The sequence below is a fragment of the Zeus faber genome (genome assembly GCF_960531495.2).
Source record: "Zeus faber genome assembly, chromosome: 1".
NCBI lineage: Eukaryota > Metazoa > Chordata > Actinopteri > Zeiformes > Zeidae > Zeus > Zeus faber.
The window spans coordinates 32014090-32039089 of NC_137193.1; the positions used below are offsets into that span (position 1 = coordinate 32014090).

Consider the following 25000-nt stretch of genomic DNA (forward strand, 5'->3'; position numbering starts at 1 on the left):
CCTCGTTCCACAGGGAGAGCCGCTAATGATCTCCTCAACCCGACAATGCAGAGCCTGGGCTCCCGCCGCACGTCACACACTTATATCAATAGGCTCTGTAGGAACTTTTTTTTTTTTTTTTTTTTTTTCCCCGGATTTCACGACACAGGCTCAGCAACGAGCGCAGATTTATGTGGCCGGCTCGGGATAACGAGCGCCAGAGTGTCACTGCGGAGGGGAGGTGTGAGGGGGGGAGATAGCGGGGCTCCAAGCCTACGGACTTGGTGAGGGTAAGATGAGGTAAAGATGGGGTGGCAGCTGGTGATAAAGACAACGGCAGGAAGTATGAGAGCGAGAGAGCGAGAGAGCGAGAGAGCGAGAGAGAGACAGATAGACATATCTCAACTTAGTATCAACAGTTATAGTATTAACTTACAAGGAAGTTAAACTAAGTTAAGCTAAAGCAGAAGTTCTGCATAGCAAGAGTATAGCACAGCAGGGAGCGTAACAACATACACATCTTCCTGCCTGAATTCAAGCTATAAGCTACATTTTTTTAGAGCCATTAATTGACCTTTTAGTCATTGTAGAAAAGAAAAGAAAATCAGCAGAATAACAAAAATTTGTCTTAGATAAAAATAAGAAAGATAAAGAGATGCAGCAGTGACACCCTCAGCTAGAAAAGCAAATAACTTGGAGAATGGAAACGAGACATTACAGCACTGGTGGGTATTAGGTTTGAAAGGAGCGACTCCAAAATGGGAAAGTTTGAAACCCAAAAGATGGCGGCACCAACAGAGCAGTACCCTAACCCGTGTGTATGTGCGTGTAAGCGTGTGTGTGTATACGTGTGTGCGTGTGTGTGTGTGTGCACAGGTGTGTGTGTGTGTGTGTGGATGCAGGGCTAGAACTTCCTATAGGCGACTCCGCTGTGCGTCCCCGTTCCTCTCCGTTACCTTATTGAACGAAACAAAAAAAAAGCACCGTGCATAACGTCTCTGTGTCATGCTCTTAATCCTGCCCACCTGCGAACAGAGTGTTTGGGGGTTTTCAAAAAGTGGTCAACCCCAGACCTGTCAATCTCCACTCAAGCTCCACACCCCTGAACTATACTGCTTATATCCCCAAGCTGCTACTGTGTAAAATTGTTTGATTTGATTTTCTTTTTGAAAATGCTTTGGTAAATCACTCTATGATTTTCATGACAATAGGTATTTGGGGTGGCACGATTTAATTCGATTTTTGATTTAAACATATGTATATATTTTTTTCAGCACTGACGGATATGCCATTGTATGGTTGGGCATGGTCCGCGAGCTGGTGGTTGGGAACCTCTGCACTAGAGGACATTCCGTCTGTGATGGTTGGGTCTATTCGGACAATACGGGGAGAATCGTAAACCTCACTGTGATTTTGAAGTTAGAAATCGAACGCTCATATGATATGATTTTCGATTTTGAATCTGAATCGTGACACCCCTACAAGATATGGAATTCCGACCATTACCCTTGTAGTGGGCCAAGGGGGCGTGGTCAAGCCGCCACTGCAGACAGGCGGTACAGGCTTCCATCCCGGGATCGCTCAGCTGCTGGGGATCGGGCGAATCAACGGAGGGACTCCGCTGATTTGTCTGATCCCGGTCCAGGAAGTAACTTAGGCTTTTGTTTTTTCCCTGCAGTAGAGAGGCGTGCGTGGTTTCTGACACGAATCGGACCCAGCACCACAGAGGCTAAGCGCAGCTGACCAGCCATCATATGGCACCAGAGCGCTTACGCACGGACGCTCTGGACTCTCCCCCTGTTTGCCAGCGAGCCTATGATTTTGCCTTTGGCCCACAAGCCACCTTTTTTTCTAAAGACTATAATAAATACACGCCAAACGACGCTGTTTTGCCTCTGTCTGCCCTGGGCCAGAAAACACATTCACAATCCTCCGCTAGCCTCAGGATCGATCAAACAAAGTCTTTGCTCGTCCGCATTCTCACATTGGCGAAACAACGGCGAGGACCGCGAGAGGACTGCATCGTGTCTCCTCTCCCTTCACATCGCTTTCAATTATCATCCGGCCTTGACGGCGGACGCAGTGTAAAAAGCCGCCACGTATCCCACAACTACGGCCACAGATTTCTGGAGGATGGCAAAAGGAGGGAGGGTGAGAGAGAGAGAGAGAGAAAGAGAGGTCTCTATGCTTTCCATTAGGAGAACCTCCTTCGAGCCCACCTCTAGGCAGACAGACAGTTCTTCAAATTGCATCCAGCTAAATCGCCGGCCAGAGGCGGTACGCGCTGTGGTTTGGTGGAACTCCTTCGGGAGAAAACAATTTACCAAGCGCTCCCCATAGTCACTGAGAGAGAGAGAGAGGGAGAGAGAGATAGAGAGAGAGAGAGAGGGAGAGAGAGAGAGAGAGAGAGAGAGAGAGAGAGAGAGAGAGAGAGAGAGAGAGAGAGAGAGGGAGAGAGAGATCACTAAATATGATCCAGGGTTAAGTGAGAGGCACATTAGGGCCTTGCTTAAATCACAGACAACGAGCTGTGGCCGACAGTGCGGTGCCGCGGACTGCATATTCTGCTGATTGACGTCCGATTTCCGTCCGAAGATGTGTGCGTACATGAGGGTGTGTGTGTGTGTGTGTGTGTGTGTGTGTGTATGTGTGTGATAAAATTGGAGAGGGGTGCTGATATTAAAGCAACTTGTCTTCCTCATCCCGCCCCCCTGGGCCTGGAACCGCGGTAGCGGAGTCGACGGCGAAAGCATGCATTTCTTTCCCCCGAAAGAAACGCAATCTCTGTCAATTTACGGCAGTGGCCTGGTAATCCAATAGAGCCCGGATAAGGAAGTTTGCTGGAGAAATTCTAATTTCATTTGGCGACATTTATCAGGGCAAATCAGACGAAGTCGCCACGTTGGAAGATCGCGCCAACGTTGGTGGGTGTGGAAGCCATTGCCACTGAGGTACAAAAGCGAAAGAAGCAGTCAGTTCCAGCTGCTAATTGCTTCCTCCACACACACACGCGCGCGCACACACACACACACATGCGCACACACACGCGCGCGCGCACACACACACACACACACACACACACACACACACACACACACACACACACACACACACACACACACACACACAGACACACACACACACACACACACACACACACACACACACACCACCTTCTCCAGTCCAGTGGCACGGCTCCTGTATCACCATTTATCTCTTCACATAAAAAGGGGTCATTTTCTACCCATCAATGAATAAATATCCCCTTCACCGTCGAAGCTAAAGCCCAAAAGCAACACAACAGACTAGGATTTGAATACCCCCCCCTCAACAAAACAAAAAAAAAGAGAAAAGGACACGACAAGAACCAATCAGCCCGTAACAATAAAGAGGAGGACTTCATTGCAAAACATTAATTACAGCTCATCCAGATTAGAGCTGCTATCCCCAAACCAGCCAGACGTTTCGTAAACACAATTTTTTGTTATTGTGCCTCGCGGTTCAACAAGCTGAATGTTTATTTTGTAAAAAAAAAATAATAATAATAATAAATAAAAAAATAGATAAAAAAAGGAAAGAAAGGGGGATCTTCTGGGCGGGAAGGTTATTACGGAGTTATTTGATGCATTGAACGGGAGAAATCCCACGTTTGAGCGAGAGGCGGAAGCGGAGAATGCGGTTAATTAGCGTAGCCGTCAGGCACGGCGGCTTCCACGCAAGGGGGAAGATAACGCTACGGCGCTACAGCTAACACTCACACAAAGTAATACTGAAGTTATCCCAGAGTGACACTTAGAATAACAATAGCGTATTTCTTTCCCCAAATCGTAATACATAAAAAAAACAAAACGTTATTACCGCATTATGGCCACCAACTCAACTTGTTTATTTGACTTTTTCTTTCGATCATTACTTATACAGCTCCATCCTCCATCCTCTTGCTCCAAAACTCTACAGAAAGATTGTTTGCGAAGACACTCCACAATGTCAATCACAGCTCACTCCTGTGCCGACTTCAATCTATAATATGGGACTAAGCTCATAAACAAACACATTAGGCAGTCGGTTTCCGGTGCTTAAAAAAAGCTTTTGCCCACCACACCCCCCACACATGTCAATCAACCTGCTAGCGAGCGATCAAGCCGTCCACCTGACTACTCGTCTGTCAGAGAGGCGGTTGTCACGGAGACGAACGCAGCTTGGGGGCGGGTGGGTTTATCCGCACGTCAATCTCAGGCAAGTCCCCGGGTGATTGCGCTGGTACTGTATTTGCTCCGAATGTTGTTGTTTTTTTAAAGATTGATTTATTCTGTAAGCAAGAGGATTCCAACACAATGATAAGATCACATTTGAAAATGAAACAATGATATTATTACACCTTTTTCTTCTCCCAACTATGGCATTAAGAGAGAGAAAAAAATTTGGTAAAACCAATGATAATTGAAAAAAATAAAATAAAACATTTTAACGTCTGAATGTGTCGTTAAACCCTGCTGTCAACTAGAAGACAGTTACAGGGTTACAGTTGAAACTCTCATCATAGTGTCACTATTTTTGTAATAATGCGTCTTTTTACGCGCTACATTCATAAAGCACACACACAAAGTTAAAACATGTAATAATGACATATAGGTTTGGTTTCATATAGCATACCTTCATAATTGTACTTATATTTTATTTATATATATTAGGGCTGTTAATCGACTGAAATATTTTATCGCTCATTTTTTATCTGTTCAAAATGTTCCTTAAAGGGATATTTTTCAGGTGTTGAATACTCTTATCAACATGGGAATGGACATTTTAACATGTGTTTTAACAGTTCAAGGTTCGGTGAATGAAAGTTTACCTCTTCAATTTTGCAAAGTCGGTTTTGATAGGGTGATTGAAATTGCATTTTCCCATTTATTTTGAGTATTCTCTGCAGATGCAGCACCGATGAGCATCCGGTATGAATTGACCAGGGTGTGTGAATGTGTGTGTGTGTTTGTGTGTGTGTGTGTGTGTGTGTGTGTGTGTGTGTGTGTGTGTGTGTGTGAGTGTGTGATTTTGCATTAACATGTTAATGCAAAATCCTTTTAATGCAGGCAAAACATTTTTTGACGAATATTGAATATTATCGGGTTTACTTTGACGGCCCTTATATATATCATTTTATTTTATTCATTTTCTATAAATCAACACCGCTGTCGGGCGCCATCTTGCCTGCTTTAAAGGGCAAGTACTCCATGTGTGTGTGAGTGTCTGTGTGCGTGTGGATAAAGCCTTCGAAGTGACAGTCATTGAGATCGGAGCCGTCGCACATCAGCATATAACGCGACGCTTCCCCCGCCGCCACCACCACCAACCCCCCAAGTTTACTTTGTTAGATAAGCCCGTGAAAAGCAGCATAAGCTATCGCCGGGCGGATTAGCCGCATCCATCCCCACTTTCCAAACATGTCAAAAGAAGGAGGAGCACGATGCGAGTTGGCGAAGCGTGGACTCCAGTTGAAACGTCTGGTTAAGTAAGACCTATTTGCAGCTGCACTTCTGTAAACTGGAAACCCAGTTTGAAAAAAAAAAATGACCCTTCTCTTGGTTGTGGGGTCTCTAGACAGTTCAGAGCAGGCACGTGGTTCCCGAGCACCTGCCCCTTTGCCCCTATCTCCATGGTGCCCTTTTTATCAGCCAAGCTTTTTTTTTTTTTTTTTTAAGTGTGAATGGGCATCGAGGTAGCGGATTTTCAGGGGAAGATATTCATAGTCATGAGGAATGCGTCCTTGGCGCCCTTGCGGTGGTGCACATTGGGGCGCCCGCAATATGCGCTCCGTTGTGCGTTCCCGTGCCCCGTTCCTCCAAATAAAATAAATGGAAACGGTGTGATCCGCTTCCTTATTGAAGGAAACAAAAAAACACAGCGTGTAACGGGGACAGTTCCTCAGTCACTGTCTTACACCGTCTTATATCCTGCATGAATAAACAGATAGAATAAATAAATAAACATCAGTGTATATTGTGGGTATTTTGTGTACAGCTGCATCGCTTTCAAGGTGTTGGTGTTTCAAAAGTTTTGAATTTCAGAGACTTTTCGCTTTACTATTTGACGTGAGAAAACCACAAAATAGCATGCGTTTTGATGTTAGACACTCACTTTTTAGAAGAGAAAAAGTAAGTTTGAACGGGTCTTAAGAATGTTTTCACTTACTTTCTCTTACAATCCATACAATTTTCTTCAGGGATAAAAGAGGGCTGTCAGAAAAGCAGCCCCCAACACTGAATTTCTCCTATGGATCAAATCCAGGCAGGTATTGATAACCAAAAGGAGCCAAAGAAACTACACCATCACAAAGCCTGACTGCTCCTTCTCCACGAGGCTTCTTAGCCTATCAGTGGTTCAGCAACACAAGAGGAGCGGCTACCCTCTGACCCAGAATGCACTGGGTCAGGGCCGCTGTTACACGCAGTTATACAGTTTTCAAAGTGCAACTCTTTGATTGCAATACTTTTTCACCAACAATTGAACTACAGACATTTAAATATGAAATGCATGTACCCCAAGGGGTTCCCAAACTCCGCATTGTGACCCAAAAAGGATCCACCTGGGAATTGCAGGGAACCGCAACAAAATATTTATTATTTTGTTTACTTATTTATTTTACTTATTTCACTTATGCTTTTTTTTTTTTTTTTTTTTTTTTATAATTTGTCTCACACATTTTAATATAGAATTTAATTTTATTTCAAACATGCCTGTTTGTCTTGGCAAATGGCTCAGTGCAGGAATAGGAGAACAATAGCAGCTTGTTTATAGTGAAAATCCCATTAAATGCTTGGGGGGAGGGAGGGAGGGGGGATAGAAAGGGTGCTGGAAAATTATAAAATATGTTTATGTATAAAAATGGAAAATTAAATAAAATTGTATTTCGAAAAAAAAAAGAAAAAGCCATTAAATACATATTTTTGTGTTTCTGTTCTCAACAATCAAATGTGTGAGTATGGCTATAACTTGATGCACTGCTTTTTAAATAGAAAAATTATTTCTTTAGGGTCAAATTTGCGTAACGTTAAAACTTGCAATTAATCCCAATTAGATTACATTATATTAAGTTAAACTTTATGTTGCACTAAATCATTTGAATCGTTTGACAGCCCTACCAACCCTACTCATTATACCTTTAAAACTCATCCTGAAACGGGAGAAACGCGTAAGAATTTTGACCCCGCTGAGAACACTAGGATGACATGCAATGAAAATGAGGACTTGGCCCCTGGGAGAATCCAGACGGGTTGGCGAGCGCTGGTGAGTAAATGGACTCACCGTGGTGTATTTGCCAAGCTGGCAGAGGGAGGGGAAGGTCTCCTGGTGAGCCTTTCGGATCTTCTCTATGATGGCTTCCAGCTCGGCTGTCAGCTCGTAGCTCTCTGCCAGCTCGGGCTTTGCGCTCTCCTTCTTCTTCTTATTCCGGTCATTCCGGACAGCTGAAGGAGGGAGAGACCGGGGATTAGGATTAGCGTCAGCAGGAACAGCAGCAGCCGCCGTGAAAATGCTTGAAAGCGGGAATACAATGAAATGCGACATTGGAGGGACAGCGCAACGCGGCGGCCACTTCATGGAAAAGATGAAACGATGGGTCAATTTTATTTTCTTTTGAGATAAACGGACTGGTCTGGAATGACGCGTAAGATGGCTTTGAGAAAATACGCCAACAATCTGACTTACGACTTATGAAAAGAGCTCATTGTAGGGATTTCTCAAGGTGAAATCAGTAACTTTTGGAAGAGAATAGCAGCCAACATTTCAATACACATTACCTTTTTTTTTTTTTTTTTTAATAAAAGGCATTTTCATACATTATTTGATAGTGACAGGAGAAGGGAAGGCAGGGGACAGAGATAGAGGATGGCATGCGGCAAATGGCCACGTGCCGGAATTGAGCCTGGGCTGCTGTGGTAAGGACTCAGCTTTGTACAGCGCGTTCTTATTTTAAGATTTTAAGAAGGTTCAGTGGAATTGTGGCGTGGGGATGGTGTGCTTTGAGCAGCCACACCTGACCTGGATCTAGGAAACTGGTGGATCTACTGTAGGATCAGAGTGGCTGCTCAAACCACACCATCCCCACACCACAGGGATGTTTTAAGAATTCTTGTACATTTTAATGGTCTCACAGCACAAGCAGTTCATTTTGTTTGTTCCAAGAATTAGTTGTTTTGTTCTTTACTGCCATTATCCTTCACAGTATATGTAGTGTACATACATAAGCAATGAAAAGCTTTTCATTGATTTATGCAAGATTTTAGCACAAAATGTCTTATGTTCAAATTGACATTGAAGGTCAAAATAATGTATTTTCATGGTTAAATGAATAATCGTCTATTTACTAGGGTTGTCACAATCATGAAATTTAGGTTGATGATTAATCTATTATTTTACAATTGAATTGTCATTTTTTGTCAATATCTACGTCAAGGCTATAAAAGTGTAATGATACACATTCACCTTGTGGAGAAGAGTCCCTTATTAACATAGAACATTGGAACAGGTAGACGCAGAATTCAGATATTTAATTTGCCTCAACCCAATTGATATAAATGCATCTACAGTATTTCACATTATTGAACTGTGTGTTCGGCCTGCAAACTGTGATTCTAGAATCTCTGGCTGAATTGGTTTGTTTGTTTGTTTGTTTTTATCTACAGTATATGTCATTTGTCCTCGGATCTCTCTTAGTAAATAAATCCTGACCATAATCTTGGTCTGGGGACCCCCAGGGGTCCTTCAAGAGGCTCCATGGGATCCTCATCACAATGATCAAGAGTTCAACTTCACCGTTATTTAATTTATGATACGTTAGCACCGTTAAAGAAACAATGGGTAGCTTGCGGAGCTACGGTGCCACATGCTTCCATGCCCTTATGGGCCTATTTAAGCAGCCAATCCCTCCTCCCTACCTGCTTTGCTGCCTGCTTTGCTGTGTGGCTGTGCTCCCTCCACCCATTGGCTTTACTCGTCTATCCAAAGGAGGGATTCAAGCTCATCACTCCTGTATTTCTATCTCACTCAGTATGTCTGTTTTTGCTGTACACCTCACCAAAAGTGATGAGCAGTAGAGCCCAGACACAGATAATTTTAAAGTAATTCTAAGAGTCTTCTTTTAGAATGTGCAATAATGATTATTTTGATAATAGTTCCACTGTTTTCTCTGAACTATCGTATGGACAGGTATGGAAGTTTGGACAAAAATCATATCTCATGATAAAGATCTTCTCGGATGTGGGAAGATTCTTGTCCCAGAGACAAAATCTAATCAAAAGGGGTCCGTGGCCCAATGCGTATCAAATTGAGGGTCCTTAATGTGAAAATCGTTGAGAATCATTTCTCTATGCTACACTACCTGATGCCTCCATATTACCCACTAAGGAGCGTTTCAGTCCAAAGTGGAGAACAACACGCAAGGACGATCCAATAAGGCTGAAGGACGCCATCACATTACTACCAAGGTCTCGTGGCTATGCGCTTCCCCACCCCAGTAGCCGCTCCCAACAATTTGTCCTCGTCACCTGTGAATAATCATTCAAGGATACTTAGGCTCCGGGGCTGTCAAGAAGCACAGGAAGAAGGTCACGCTCTCTAAACTGGGGCCTCCAAAATAAAACCCTCAGCAAACGTGGCTTCCCAGAGAGATTGATCTAATATCTAATATATCCCCTACTTCCTCTCAATCAAATTGCCTTTTTGTTAAATACTTCCTTGTATTACTCAGTGGAAAACTCCATTCTGATTGGTCAATAACATCCGTCAGTTCATTCTGAATAACGACTGCTGATCAGTTAATAATGACTGTTGCCACGGGCAACCACCACACTGCCTGGATTCACGTCCCTCGTTACAACTCCGCTCTTGCGACTTTATAAGTCTTGTGACTTTATAACTACAAGGGAAGACTCCAAGAGATGAATGTGAATATGGAAATCGATATCAAAATCCCCAACGTCTCATTCCCCTCGTCTCATTCTTCTTCCATTCTTTCTCGGGCGAGTAGCTCGCTGCGTTGTTGCACGGTTAAATACGTTGCTGTGCACTATTTTGGTTTACTAATCTTTCTTAATTAAAGGGTCGCTTTAATCTGCAGTTTGTCAGTCGGTGGTTTTTAGATAAAGAGGCAGACAGACGTTGGTTTTCACTTGCACAAGGGTCGGATCAGAAATGTGCTCAAGAGCAGCTCACTGAGACGAACAGTTTATTTGAGGGCAGCAAAAATCTTTGTAGTCAGTTTGAGGTCACAGATTCGTATGTGCTCAAGATGAGGCAAACCTTGTGATGCGCGAATGACAATGGGTTGTTGTTCCTGCTCCGCAGCTGCAGCGCGGCAAGGCCGAAAACAACGACGGCAGCAGCAGGAGTCCAAGGCTGACCGCAAGCACCTACACGTGTGTGAGAATTAACACTGTGTGCTGAAATAAAGATATGTGACTGGGGCTGTATGAGGTTGTGTTCTTCATTATGTGCGTGCATATATGTTTATGTGATTACATAGATTTAGATATATTGTTACAGGGTGATCAGGACGCAAGCGCGTACTACTCCTGAACGTGCAACCTTACCGTGGTAACAGGAATTCTATCTTTTCACGATCAAAAAAGTTGATCTCAACTTAGTGGAGGTGTCAAGAAAGACTTATACCTCAGAACACACAAACAAACAAACAGAAATACTTGACTGCGAATAACAAACTCCTGCAGTCGTCCAAAGGAGTGAAAATAAAAATCCACAGGGGAGAACGCAAAAGCAGGGCCAAGCTTTAAAAAAAAAAAAAAGAGTCTTGCTTTGTGGGGTTTTGTGTTTGTTTTATGGTGTGGGGAATATATATCTATATATTTATATATCCAGAGGGACTTGCGTTCCAGGGAGCCCTACTCTTCCTGAGGCACCCTGGGGTGCTTAGAAGTCTGTTGCAGCGGGTGGGGTGTATACATGGTGTGCGACGAGTCAACAGGCCAAACAGGTTGATCTATCGATACCGCATCTCAACTCTCTGATCAGATTCAGAAGCAAGACCCCCCCTGCCAACACACACACACACACACACACACACACACACACACACACACACACACACACACACACACACACACACACACACACACACACACACACACACACACACACACACACACACACACACTCACCGACCCGCGGAGACGGAGATGCATACAGTGCCTCATGTAGTGCAGTGCCCCATCTCATGTGGATGAGGTGCGTTCCGGCAGGTGATCTGCCCTCGCCTTAAATTGTCGCCTGGGCACATCGCTCTCCGAACCTCTTGATGCACACACACACACTCACACACGCGCACACAAATCCAAAATCCCACCCACCAATATCAGTGGGATCTTAAGAGAGGATGATGGACAAAACAGTTGACACAACAGTTAAATTCCTCTAGTTTTTTATAAATTCTTTTTTTTTTCTAGTTCACACACCAGCTGTGTGAGCTGGGGGTTGAAAATGTGAAATTGAGAGAAAGAGAGAGAGCAAGAGAGAGAGAGAAAGAAAGAGAGAGAGAGCAAGAGAGAGAGAGAGAGAGAGAAAGAAAGCGAGAGAGAGCAAGATAGAGAGAGAGAGAGAGAGAGAAAGAAAGAGAGAGAGAGAGAGAGAGAGAGAGAGAGAGAGAGAGAGAAAGAGAGATTTTGATTTTTAAAGCATCTTTATTTTAACATTTTCTCTAGTTCACAGTTGCAGACAATACAACAAACACACTTTGTTCACTAACAGAGCCCTACACCTTAAAAACAGACTGGAAGCACAAGTGGTCCTCCACCAGGGAACAGATGGCGTCATTAAAACACCACAGCTTGATGAAGACGTCCAGACTCTTCATCAGTCTGTGAAAGTTAAAATCAATCAAGACTCTGGCCCTGACCAACGCTACAAACACTCTTCCTAAAACAAGAGAGAGAGAGAGAGAGGGAGGGAGAGAGAGAGCGAAAGAAAGAGAGAGAGAGAGAGAGAGAGAGAGAGAGAGAGAGAGAGAGAGAGAGAGAACGAGAGGATCACCAATTCCATGATGCAGGACTCAGATGTCAGTTCCGCAAATATTCTCATTGTGCCACATTAAAATGTACTGCAATTTTTGCTTTAAACAACATTACATTTATCAGACGCTTTTATCCAAAGCGTCTTACAATTATTCAAACACTGAAGGACGCAGCCATCAGGAGCAATTATGGGTTAAGTGTCTTGCTCAAGGACCCTACAGTATGCAGGCAGGAGGAGCCTGGGATCGAACCCCCAACCTTGAGATTACTAGAGCTACCATTCCCCACGAATGCCAAACAAACAAACAAACAAACAAAACTATGTATGACTCCTATATATTGGAAGATAAAGGCACATCATAGCTGAAGTCAGTGTGTTTATCTGAGCATTACGTTGGCCTACTTAAATATGAATATGAAACATTGACATGGCTGCCATGGCTACAAAAAAGCGCCTTCAACGCAGGAAAAGTACATCCCGCCCCAAGCTCAGCAGCAGTGTTTGTTAAACAGTGTATTATTATGATGGAATATTCTTTGAATTATTCGGAGGGGGGTTTTTTTCCGCCGGGAATATCGCAGGCGGAAAATTATCCACTTTATTTTACTTTACTTTCCAAGGTTATCCACTCCAAAATGTGTCAATACAAACAGTTCATAATACTGTCAGCGAGATCGCCATTAGAATGTGGTGTTAGGGAATCCAGAATCATTTAAATATTTGTTTACCCTTTCTACGCTCCTGTTAGCTGGTAATGTGGGGATGTTTATGCCAATCGTCTCAAACAAACAAACAAACAAACAAACAAACAAACAAACAAACAAACAAACAAACAAACAAAACACACCCGTGCTCCGTCTGGAAGAATGTCCCCACTCCAACAAACCTCCATCCTCAGTCAGTGGGAGGGTCATTAGTGTGTCATCGGTTTAAAGGGGAATTAGACTGGATGCCCTTACAGCGATTATTGTCATCGTTGAGAAGACGGGCGGCGGCTATTCGCTTGATAATGTCATTCTAGTCCCGGATCATTCCATATAGTGTTTTGACCCACTTGGGTGACCCATATGTGCATCGTGTGTGAGTAATTGACCCTACGACCGGGGACCTTTAACCAGATTGTTTTATACTGTACACTCAGGATAGCAAATGCACCGTCCTAGACTTTTACCTATTTTGAAACAGTGGTTCTCAATGTGAGGTCCGGGGACACCCGGTGTTGCTTCAAGAGGTTCCAGGGGGTCCCTAGCAAAATGTAAAACTTCACCATTGTTTCATTTAAAAGATGTTAGAACTGCTAAAAGGATGTACACTAATGACTGCCTTTTCAGGGTTCTACTGATATTTCCCCAACTATAGTACCTATCTCACAATATACAGTAAATCTTATCAATTGGGGTTGTCAGATTATTGGGATACGAAATAGGTGGAGAATCACTTGTTTGTAATTTCATACCTCTGGCAACAAATCTCTACCTAACAGGTACAAAAATGGTACTTTACAGAGGAATACCACGTGCCAAGCCATTGGTACCTTTACTGTAGGTTGCCTGCGTCCAGACCTGATTCTTATGGTCTGGCATCATGACATGGAATAGCTGTTTCTCGGTTGAAAAAAATATCGGTCCAATGAGCATCACAGCATAACGCTGTTGTCAAGCTGTGCGTCGCCTGGAACCAAGGAGGAGTAATACCAGAAATGGCAACTGACAGGATAGATGGCGCTATCGAGGCTGTTCTAAATCGATTAGAAGTATGAGTTACTTTGAAACCGAGCAGCACTCTGCTTTCCTATTTTCTTTTACTTCGCCCCGCTCCACTCTTAAAACCCCGGCAAAATCAGCATGTTGGCCCGGCTACGCATCAGTGTCAACTTCAAATGACGTTAGTTTCAGGCGGATACGTCGGTCTCTAGTGATTGGCGAGGGAAAATCGGATCTCCCTCCCCCACGGAAATGGGTTGGAGTGGCGGCAATGTTAGACTGAAGATGGAGACGGAGTGTAACAAGTTGACAATTCTGTCCGATATCAGGCAAACCTTTAGGGGTATTAAAAGTAACAATGCTATAATGAAGGTCTTAACGTCCAAGAGCGCATAATGTGGCCTGTTGCATGTGAAAATAATGGACCGAGCCTTGCATAAAAAAAATGTAACAACATTCCAGATATTCTCCCTGCCTAACTGCCTGGTGGGAGAAAAAAAAAAAAAAAAGATTAAAAGGTATAAAATTAAACAGCTGAAATGATTTGATCCCCCTGCCGATCCGTCACAGAGGCTTACAATGTCAGTGCGGGGGCAGAGCATGTGACACTCTCTCTCTCTCTCTCTCTCTCTCTCTCTCTCTCTTTCTCCATTTTTACGCTTCCATAGAACAAAAAACGAGCCGGGATGAAGGCCAGCGTGCTAGGTGAAGCAAAGAAGACCCCGCGGAGTAAATGAAGATGTTTCATGCCCGAATGCACGACGGCGGAAAGCTGGCGGACAGGCTGTTTCTAAGGTGAAACGGGGTTAACGATTCTGAAAGGAAATACAAGAAACTACCAAATATTTACCACTATATCTAAAAAAACCCACAAAACATAAGAAATAACCGAGATTCTACCAAGATTCTGGGCCTCCCAGATAAGCTCCCTAACTGCAAACGTGTCACAAATGGCATACAACCACACTACTTAGGATGCCAAATTAGTATCTGAGCATTTTTACTATGTCCAAAACCATAGTATGCACAAATCAAGGGAGATATTGGAGTACCCAAAAAGCAAACATGTACAAGAAGCCATCATTCTTTTTACTCACATACTTAAGTACGTTGGACGATAGCTGGAACATGCAGTATGGAGAATGTAGTACACCGTTTCTGTCAAGGTGCTTCAGAGAGTGGGGACATTTATTTTGAACTTCCGACACAATATAATCCTAGAATGATAATGGTGCGTTCTTTGTGGCACAGTGAGGCTTAAATATCTAGTAGTTATGTACAGGGTGGTCGGCATCAGTGCTGTAGTGCAGCGTATACGAGGGGTTAACGGAGTATTCTTCGTCCATAATGATCCTTACTCCCTGAAGCCAAGCAGCAGAAGTTAACCCATAGTTTTGAAATATTACCGGCCCATCTTTGGGTGAACTAAATATGCAAGTGATCTTACACGTCACTGTTTATAATACAGGGTCTTTATCCTTTGCTGGACGGGCCGCTTAAAAAAACCTTTTTGGCAAAAATGAAGAGTAGCCTACAGTATATCTACTTCTGCAGGCACCACTGCACCCCGGGTCGGCATCTAAATTAATCTAGAGTCTCCAGCTAACGGTTGGGAAAAAGGCCGGTGTCAATTGGGTTGGTGGCTTCATTCAGAAGAGGACGGTGATGGTGCTGTAACAGCTGTGTTAAGTCAAGGAGGACTTGATCATCTTACCACACACACACACACACACACACACACACACACACACACACACACACACACACACACACACACACACACACACACACACACACACACACACACACACACACGCACACACACAGACACGGCACTGGTCTGCTTGGATTCTACTAAGGTACTATCAGCTTCGCCAATGACTACCTTCATTTGTGTTTTAATTTTAATCTGAATGTCTTGAAAAAGACCAGATACTTCCTTCCTACAAACAAGATACTTCCTTTTTGCCTTGAAAAAATTTGATTCCAGGGGAATTTACTGGGACCATTTACTGCAGGAAGAGAGAGGCTCCTGATGAATGGGAAACATCCATGCCGAGATGAACAAGCCGATAAAGTGAATTCAGCATACACAGATGCATGCTTTTCCATAAAAACACGAGTCCTTAGAAGTAAAAGCATAGCATGAAACTGAGTGCTGAGATGGACCGGGTGGTGGCAGGGGAGGATAGTGGTTAAAAGTAGCACTTAAATAGACTGATTTGACAGCGTGCTGTCAGTCTTTGGGCGATGTCGTCAGCTGGCTGTCAGCGACGTGGTCTTTCAGAATTGGATGCTTTCTCTGCTTCTGGCTCGAATAAGGCAGGTGCACTGCTGAAACACAACTGCTTTTGATCTGCCTTCGGTTTACATCTCAAGCCCGATGCCTAATTGGCATCATTCAATTGTGGCAAATAAAAGAAAAATCAAAACAGCCAAGAGTCTCAAAGTGCATATGGAAATAAATATACAAATATGCATTCTGAATATTCTTCCATACTTAACCACAGGAACCCCCCGGCCACACCCACCCTCTTCAAAACCCCACCCCCACGCTCTATCCCGGGGGCAATCAATTACGTCCGCACTTCAAGCAAATTACTGCAAGCATGAGCAGATACATCCGAATGATGCATTAGATGAAAGAGGCCATGAAAATAGATGGGTTTTTAATACACACAGATGCGGTGGTGGGGGGTGGATTCTGTGTAATCTTAACTCAGTCCCTGAGATAACTGCTCCTAAAAAAAAGGGAAATACGTAGCACATCTCTCTTTCTGTAAAAATTCCCAACCGATTAAAGCCAGGATGATTTTATCACGATGATGGAGGATTTTACGCCAAATCCATATACTGTACATCCCAACACAGGCATATATTAAAATGGTATGTTGAGGAATCCAACCGATGTTCATCAAGGTAAACTATATGGTTATGTGCAGTACGATATCGGACCAAAATACTGTTTCAAATGTGTTTTTCTTACACATGCTTTCTTTTCTTGGTTTTCTTATTTCATTCGTATTTTTTAATTGTATTTCTTTTTATATTATTTTCATTTTTGTATTCATTTTTCCTTCTTTTACCATGATTCATCTTTTAAACATTGTTTTCTCTTTTGTGTAAAGCATTTTGTAACATGTGTTTTGAAAAATGCTCTATAAATAAAGTTTATTGTCATTATTATTAGCTTTAAGTTAGCCTCAAATCGACTGACAGGATCTGGGGACACTGAATACCGATGCCGATTTTTATTGCAAAAATAACTTAACACTGGCTAGTCAGGTATCAGCAGAGAACAAACCAAAAAAAAATCTTCTGGGAGTTTTTGTAGATGGGGATGAAATGCAGCCTGGCTCCGATCACAAGCGCTGCTTAATACACAGAATGACCCCCTAGCCCTGAGGCTCCACGGCACAGCACTACCACTTGTTTAGTCAATGAACAATGTCCCACACTTTATTCTTACTGATGTTCCATCCCCCTTTTCTTTTACTTTTTTACTGTTCTGTTCTGTTCCTTTCCGCCTCTGGGCCCCCTCTGGAACAGCCTGGCCGCAGCGTCCTGGCGCCCGGCTGCCACAATGGATGTTCTGTAGCGCGGCTGCCAGACGCTGCCAGACCGTTTGGAGGAAGACGCGTCCGGCTGGCCATCTGTGCGCCGCTGGCTCCGCTCGCTCGTCTCAGCGGGAGAGCAGATGCACCGCTAAATAAACGCCATCTATCTGATCGGCGGGCCGGGGGGGACGAGGCCGAAACAGCCTCGGTGGTGCTGAGTGCGGCGGCGGCTGAGGAGTGGTGTATGAAAGCTGGGTAGCCGTGGAAACGAGGAATCCTTATATCGTTCGGGCAGGTTTAAACTAATTGCCTTCTGTGCTGTGCGGGGGGGGGGGGGGGGGGGCGTCAGCTGGGACACCTGCACAGTGGAAATATGATCTCTGATGGGGGGTCGGGTGGTGGCACTGATATTAACTCAGCCGGAGCTAGTGGGAGTGTGCAGCCGCCCAGCGAACTATTGGGTTGGGTCATTTTGTGTCCAAGCCAATAAATGTGGACTATGGAGTCTCACAAGGTAGTGTCTGGGGCCTTTGCTATTCTGTCTTTACATGGTGCTCCTTAAAATATAATTTGTGAACAGGTATGGTCTGTTTCCAGCTTCTAGCTGACTCAGTCGGTGATGGATTGATCATCTGGCAATTGGGCAAATTCCAGAAGGGCCGCCCCACTATAGGCCGCGTGGCCCCTTGGCATGTCGGGCGGGTCCATAACATGTATTAACATAATAATTGGTGATAAGCGCTGATACGATGTCACATTAAAAACATTGCCATACCTTCAATCAGTGATTCAACTCAATTGTACATATACCACCTAGTCACATAGGAATTTTGGTCATGGTTGATAGTAAATTCACAATAATTTTAGTCATGACTCGTATAAAACCATTGAATTAATTAAATACGTTTGAAATGTTGTGTTGCATGAGTAGTTATTTTATTTGCGCGCTCAATGTTAACGTTACAACATGGAGATGTACGATTGAATCGCCTCCAAATGTATGCCGGGTAATACATCAACAACTGCCGAAACAATCTGTAGGTCCTCATCAAACACTTACCAACAGTTTCTGACTCTTCCTGTCACCGTTGTGACTGCCGAGCGCTCATTCTCCAAGCTAAAACGAATTAAAAACGATCTGAGGAGCACAATGGGGCAGGATACACTGAGGGGATTGGCCACGTTATCAATTGAAAATGACTGGGCGAAGAAGTTGGACATACAGCGCATGATGGATGACTTTGAGGAGCGCACGGCTCTCCCAGTGCCCTTCAAATAGTGGTGAGTATGTAAGTAACTGATGGCCATCATGCTAAATTTTCTAAACATTCTTGCTATTGATAATTTACAGAAGGCAGCCTACCTGCCACTGATGCTCATTGGTCAAAGCAATTTCCAAAATTACATCAATCACACAACCTGCCAGTGGTGCTGTGTGTGCGCACTGTCATGCATGATTTGTGCTGTGCAGGCAGGCAGGCATTGTAGTGGTATTTTGTTTCTCTTGTTTTTCCGTTTTAGCTATTCAAACAATATTGAATAAGACTGATAAAAAGATAAATGAAAATGGTATAAATAGCGTTAACATATAGGGCCTCCACTCTAGTGGAAGCCCATAACGGTCCTGACATGCAAATCAGGTTGCCGACCTGGGCATTAGGGCAAAAGACTAATCGGCAATGTTGGGGTGCAGTGAACTACATGTAATTAAACTGGTAGCTTAATAACATTTTGCAGTAGGTTGCTGGTAGTTCAACTACATTCACATTTCCATTGTGATTCAAGTACTGTAGTGAAATTACTTTTTTGCCATTTTTTGGCAGTTGTTAACTACTGAAACTACAAACAATTTTGGGCCATAAAAGGAAAGATCTCAGGAGTATTCTAGGTAGCTGGATTGTCAGTTCAGCTCACATTTGAAAAATATTTGGCTTTAGTTTTTAATGTTTTGAATCTGAATTTGTAAAACTAAACTTGAATATATTAGGTGTCAATTAGTTATAAGTATTGATTAGTGCTATTTCATAACAAATGTTCAGAGATGTTGTTGCAAGCTATGTTTGAAGTTACCTGGCTAACTGAGTTATCTTGGTGCAACACACCCATCTGGACTGTAGTTTCTGGAGGTAGGGCATCAGGAAGGTGACTGAAGAAAGCTTCTTCCAAAAAAACCAGAACATCTCTTAACAGGGCTGTGACTGGTTCACACCCCACAAACGCTGTGATTGGTTCTTTAAAAAAACACACCCAAAAAGAGAAGCTGTCTACCTACAGGACCGTGATTGGTTACTGTGAGTGGTTCACACCCCACAAGACTGGGATTGGTTGTTTGGAAAACCACCCTAAAAAAATAGAATATCCATGGTAACAAGACTGTGATTGGTTTCCTGGGACCCACCCCCAAGACTGTTATTGGCTCACAGCGCTGGAAGGGGCAGAACATGTAATTAGAGAAGAGTACATCTTGGGATATAAGGAAGTACAAAAGATCGGTTAGTTAGTTCGTTTATTGCTGTACGCTCAGATACACAATAAACTTTTTTGCATCAGACTTGGGTTCCAGTGTTTTTTGAGGCCAGAATAGATAGAAATGTCGTCCAGATAGACTCCTTACTAGCCTAAACATGACATTGCATTGCACCATCAATGACTGGATGAATTAAAAAAAATTTTGAGCTTAATGAAGGTCCTAGTAGTTCATCCAGAACAAAAGAAACATATGGTTCTCTCTCCCTCTAGGTTAGTTTAGGGGTTGTTCTTGAAGCTGACCTTAGCTTCAAGCCTCATTTTAATTACTTAGGGTGTAACAATTCACCAAAACAATTTTCTGATACAAATCGGAAACCGGTTTTAACGTTAAAGATGGGACTACATTAAACCCTGGATCGATCTAAATGTACCATGAACCGGTCGATGGCCCAATTCTAAAGTTACTTACTGGTTGACTGAAGCTTTGTTGCTAATTAGACTTTATTATAAACTAAGCTGTTGCAGAAGACTCACTGATCTAACATTACAAGTCATGTTACTTTCAAAATAATATTTATTTGTTTTGTTTGGAGACACTGGAACGGGTCGCACAGTGGACTTGAGATCGCTCCCTCCATTATGCAATCCACTGTCCTGAACCAAGGTGGAACGGGACAGTCCCTTAGTTGTGTTTAAAATGTATATTTCATACAAGTAGAAACTAATGAAAATAAATAGATCTAAATTGAAAATGCAGGAAAACTGGCACTGGAAATGGCACAGCGCATACTGCTCAGCACAGTCTGGAGGAGAAGGAAAAACTCCAATGCAGTTCTCTGAGTTAGGTTAACTTTTTCATTTTCCATACAAGTAACAAACTGAGGAAACAAAATAAATTAAAATCTTTCTCTAAATCCCTGTTCAGCCTGAACCCTGCGCTGCGTCTCAATGTGCTGTTCAGAACTTCAACTGATTATGATATTGTACAACTGAACACTTCCCCCTCTGCGCCACACACACCACCGCACCATATCACGAGCGCACATTCCCCCCGGCGAAACTTGTGAACCGCCCGCAGTAAAACACATTATAAATGACAATTAACAATACTCCAATGCATCCAGGGTCAGTACAATATTGCATTATACAGTATATTACTACACTAGAATCACAATATATTGGATTTTATTATATCTAAATGCAAAAAGTAACAAATATACTTGGGGTTCCCCGGTCTTGGTCTATGAAATATATATATATATTTATATCTAAGGCACTTTTACAGAATTGCCTTATCCTAATTTTAATGGAAAAAGAATGTCTACATTCAACAAATGTTCAGAACTTTGTCATATTGCAACGTATTGCATCGTATCGCATCCGATCGCATGGAATCGTTCCATATTAAAGTGTATCAAATTGTATTGTAGCCTATGTATCTACAGATACGTACATATCGGATCATCTTATAAGGGAGAGATGCACACCCCTATTAATTACATAATAAAATTTAAAATCTACGAAACATTGCTAAGGTGAGGCCTCTCCTATCCCTTTGGGACGCCAGTTTTGGACTACAGATCACTGAATGGCTTAGCGCCCTCCTATCTTACTGACTGTCTAACACCTTATTGTGTTAGACAGTCAGGAGGACACTCGGGTCCTCTGAGGCCAGCCTTTTGACTAAACCAAAGACCAAAAAGAAAGTTGGTGAAGCCGCTCTCCTGTTAAGCCCATTAAGCCTGGAACAGCATACCGCTGTCTATTCGCATGTCAGAATCATTTGACATTTTTAGAAAGGATCTAAAAACATATCTGCTTAATTTAGCTTTTAAATAGGTTCCAAGCGACTCAACCCCAGCTCCCATATTTTTTTGACTATCATGTATTGATTCAATTTGTTTTGTTGTTTTGGATTTTCTTTTCTATTCTTATTGTAGTCTTTGTTGTAAAGTTTTGTGTGCTTATATTGAATGTTCTTATTGATATTCTTAGATATGTTTTTGTACAACATTTTTGCATGGAAAGGTGCTATATGGAAAAAAACTTTAACTAAATACTGACGCCCCCATGCACAGGGTTAGGGTCCCTGTGCGTGTGTGCTCCTGTGCGGTTGCGTCAACCTACAGGTATGTCTCGTAATTTGTAAGTACACACACACACGCACTAGATTTGAATCCTTTCACACACTTACGTCAGAGTAGGTTTAGATTATAGTTTGTTTTTAAGAGTAGCTAATTCTCTTGAGCACCTGGCAAGCAATGGCTACATTTGTAAACCCCCCCCACCCCCAATTATCGCACACACACATACACACACACACACACACACACACACACACACACACACACACACACACACACACACACACACACACACACACACACACACACACACACACACACACTGGATTCAATCTGGACCACATCAGTGCAAGAAATTTGTTTTCAACGACTCCATCTCTCATTTAAGCCGAATTGAGACACACAAACACAAATACGGAAAATACAAGGGGTGTCACGTTTCGAATCTCGATCAAAATGACTTTTTGTTTTCGAACTTCAAAATCATAAGCAGGTTCACGATTCTTGTAAATGTTTTGCGATTTTTGTGGGTAATTTGTCTAACATGGATGACAAAACAAATGTGATTTCTAATGTAACGTTATCTGAAAATAAACTCTGTACAGTATCACTGAAGCTGAGCTTTTCCAGCTGAGTTGCGTGCTACATGCCTGCTCAAGCTGCAGGCGCCGGAGTTTGCAGCTTGTGCTTTCTCATAATTTAAAGAAAAAGTGCGCTCCCATTCAAAAAACGTGATATATTTTACAATATGTCCACTGGATTTGTCCACTTGAGAGGGCAGAACAGAGAGTGGCAGCTTGTGAGAAGTGCCGGTAAGCAACTCTGCCGACTTCATAAGTGTAGTTAATGTGAGGGATATGATTTGGATCGTGATATGAAACATAAGATAATAATGTTAGACGGAACATGATGCTGTGATATGATGAGTAGAATTCGGAAAAAAGTCAGATTACAGAAGAACTTACAGAGTGGACATGGATGCAGTGGAAGGGGGGGAAGAGATGCACTTGTTGTGCGTTGAAAAGTTTGTCTCTTTTCAGTGAGCCGGATGATTCGGCTCGCTGGAAAGAGACGGCTCTTAAGGCTCCCAAGCATTTATTTTTAATCTTCGAATTTGTATGAAATGTTTTGCTCATATTTATTCCACTTCTCCACTGGTGGGTTGTTATAAATTGCGTAATTTCATCTGTTTGGAGCAGAGGTGTCCAGGATAGAGGATAATTTAAATATAAAGAAGGGCTCATCACCCAGTGAGACTCGGTTCCCTTCATTCCTACAAAAGAGCCCAACAAAAGAATCGGATCGTTTGTGAACGACAGTGACGAGAAGTAGCTGCACGCAGTTGAAAGAAAAAAATAGACCTCTCGGGAAAAAGAAAGAAATACTGCGCGGCGCCGCGCAGACTCCAACTCTGTACGCTGCACCAACGTGTCCGGTGGACTTCTATAGTGATACCGTAACACCGCGGTTCATGTGTGCATATTGAACCATAGGGGGCATACCCAACGGTTTGATAACATACCGCGTACCGTTACACCCCTAGTGTGTGTGTGTGTGTGTGTGTGTGTGTGTGTGTGTGTGTGTGTGTGAAAATGTGTGTGTGCCGACATTAGAATAGGACAACCTCATCGGAATCAAACTCATTCGTACCAGACTGGGAAATATCCACTTCTGCCCATCTCATCATCAACGCATCACACCTCTTCCCCGATCCCACCCGCAGGGTGTAAGAGGCAACAACGAGAAAGGGCCTCCGCCATGACTGAAACCCCACACACACACACGCTCGCACACACCAAGGCTAATGGAGTGTGTGAAGCGGGCCTCGGCCATAAAAGGCTGCAGAAAATCAGAAAGGCGCCAATTACCTGTGAAATGCAAACTGTTTTGTTCGCGTGGCAGACAACGGGGGAAGAACAGCGGGAGCCCGGTCCTACGCTTACTGTAAGCGGAAAGGATGCACTGCCATCGCAACGCCCTGCCATCCAATTCCCCTTTACAATAGGGGTATCGAACTTCAAAGAGCACCCTCAAAGAAATTCATCTCGTATTTTTTGTGTGTATGTGTGTTAGGGATGAGGGAAAAAACTAAAAACTTTAGTTCATTATCGTGACTTGATCATAATTATCATTTGAGTTTTGGCGTCTGGGCCCTACTGCTCATCACTCCCGGCAGGGTGTACAGAAAGCATAGGCATACGTGTGTAGTTTTCACCGCACATTGTAACCGTTGTGCGAGTAAGCCTTTCACACATGAAGTGCACAAAAGGAGATTGTCAATGTTAGACGGGTTCCGGCTGACTGGAAATACTCTGTTTGGTTCAGGCAAGGGGTGGCATCTGGCTAGAGCCTGCAGAAGGTTATCGGACATAATATATATCCCATCGTCTGATGAATATCCTCCCGAAAGGCTACGGTGAAATGCTTGTTGTGCTCTGAACTGTTTCACTGTATACACAGCTCATTCACGACATGTGTCCTGTAAAATTGTCAATTGTCAAAAAAGCAATGTACTGTATATGCGCATGCATGCACATGTGCAACGTCATCAACACGCCCACTCACTCACTGTGAATTCTCGGGACAGTGACCTGCTCTATTCAAACATGGGCTTAATCTGACATTACACAGACTTTGTTCTAGGGACCTGGCTGGGTAAAGTCCATTTAATGTCCGTTCCAATTGATTCTGACTTTGCGTTCTCAGCTCCTCCCGGTAATCTAATGCTTTCGTGAGCTCGAAATATCGGAGTGATGACCTTGAATTTCCCCATTGGATAGAAGAGTAGAGCCCAACAGCGGGATGCAGGGGAGGTGGAGGAAGCAAGCAGTAAAGCAGGTAAGGCAGGAGGGGTGGGGTGTGGAAGCGTTGATACGCACAGAGGGGTCCCGGGAACATTCTACGAATGATATTATGATAATGAGGTACTTTTTAATAAAAGATTTGAGTATCCACACTATCAGTTTAGAATGTACAGAGAGAAAGATAATTATTTTGCCTCAGTTGCTCACAGGCCTAAATGTGAATCGTAAGGCATAAAATGAGTGGTGCTGGCTCCAAAATATTAATAATAATAATAAAGGTAAAAGATCATTTGAATTTTAAGGCCTAAAAAAGGGGTCAAATGGGGACAGCGTCTATTTTTTCTTTTTATGTGGTCAGTGGAGAACTGACAGAGAGCGGTCGCTGT

General features: G+C 43.2%; 1 protein-coding gene across 1 annotated transcript in view; it reads right to left on the reverse strand.

The window, feature by feature from the left end:
- LOC307247508 (retinoic acid receptor beta-like) overlaps positions 1-25000 on the reverse strand; it is a gene marked incomplete at its 3' end in the record, with an annotated part of 64932 nt that overhangs the window by 15911 nt on the left and 24021 nt on the right. The window contains 1 exon segment of the mRNA XM_080023666.1: positions 7279-7439. Within this exon segment, the coding sequence (XP_079879792.1) occupies positions 7279-7439 (161 nt within the window).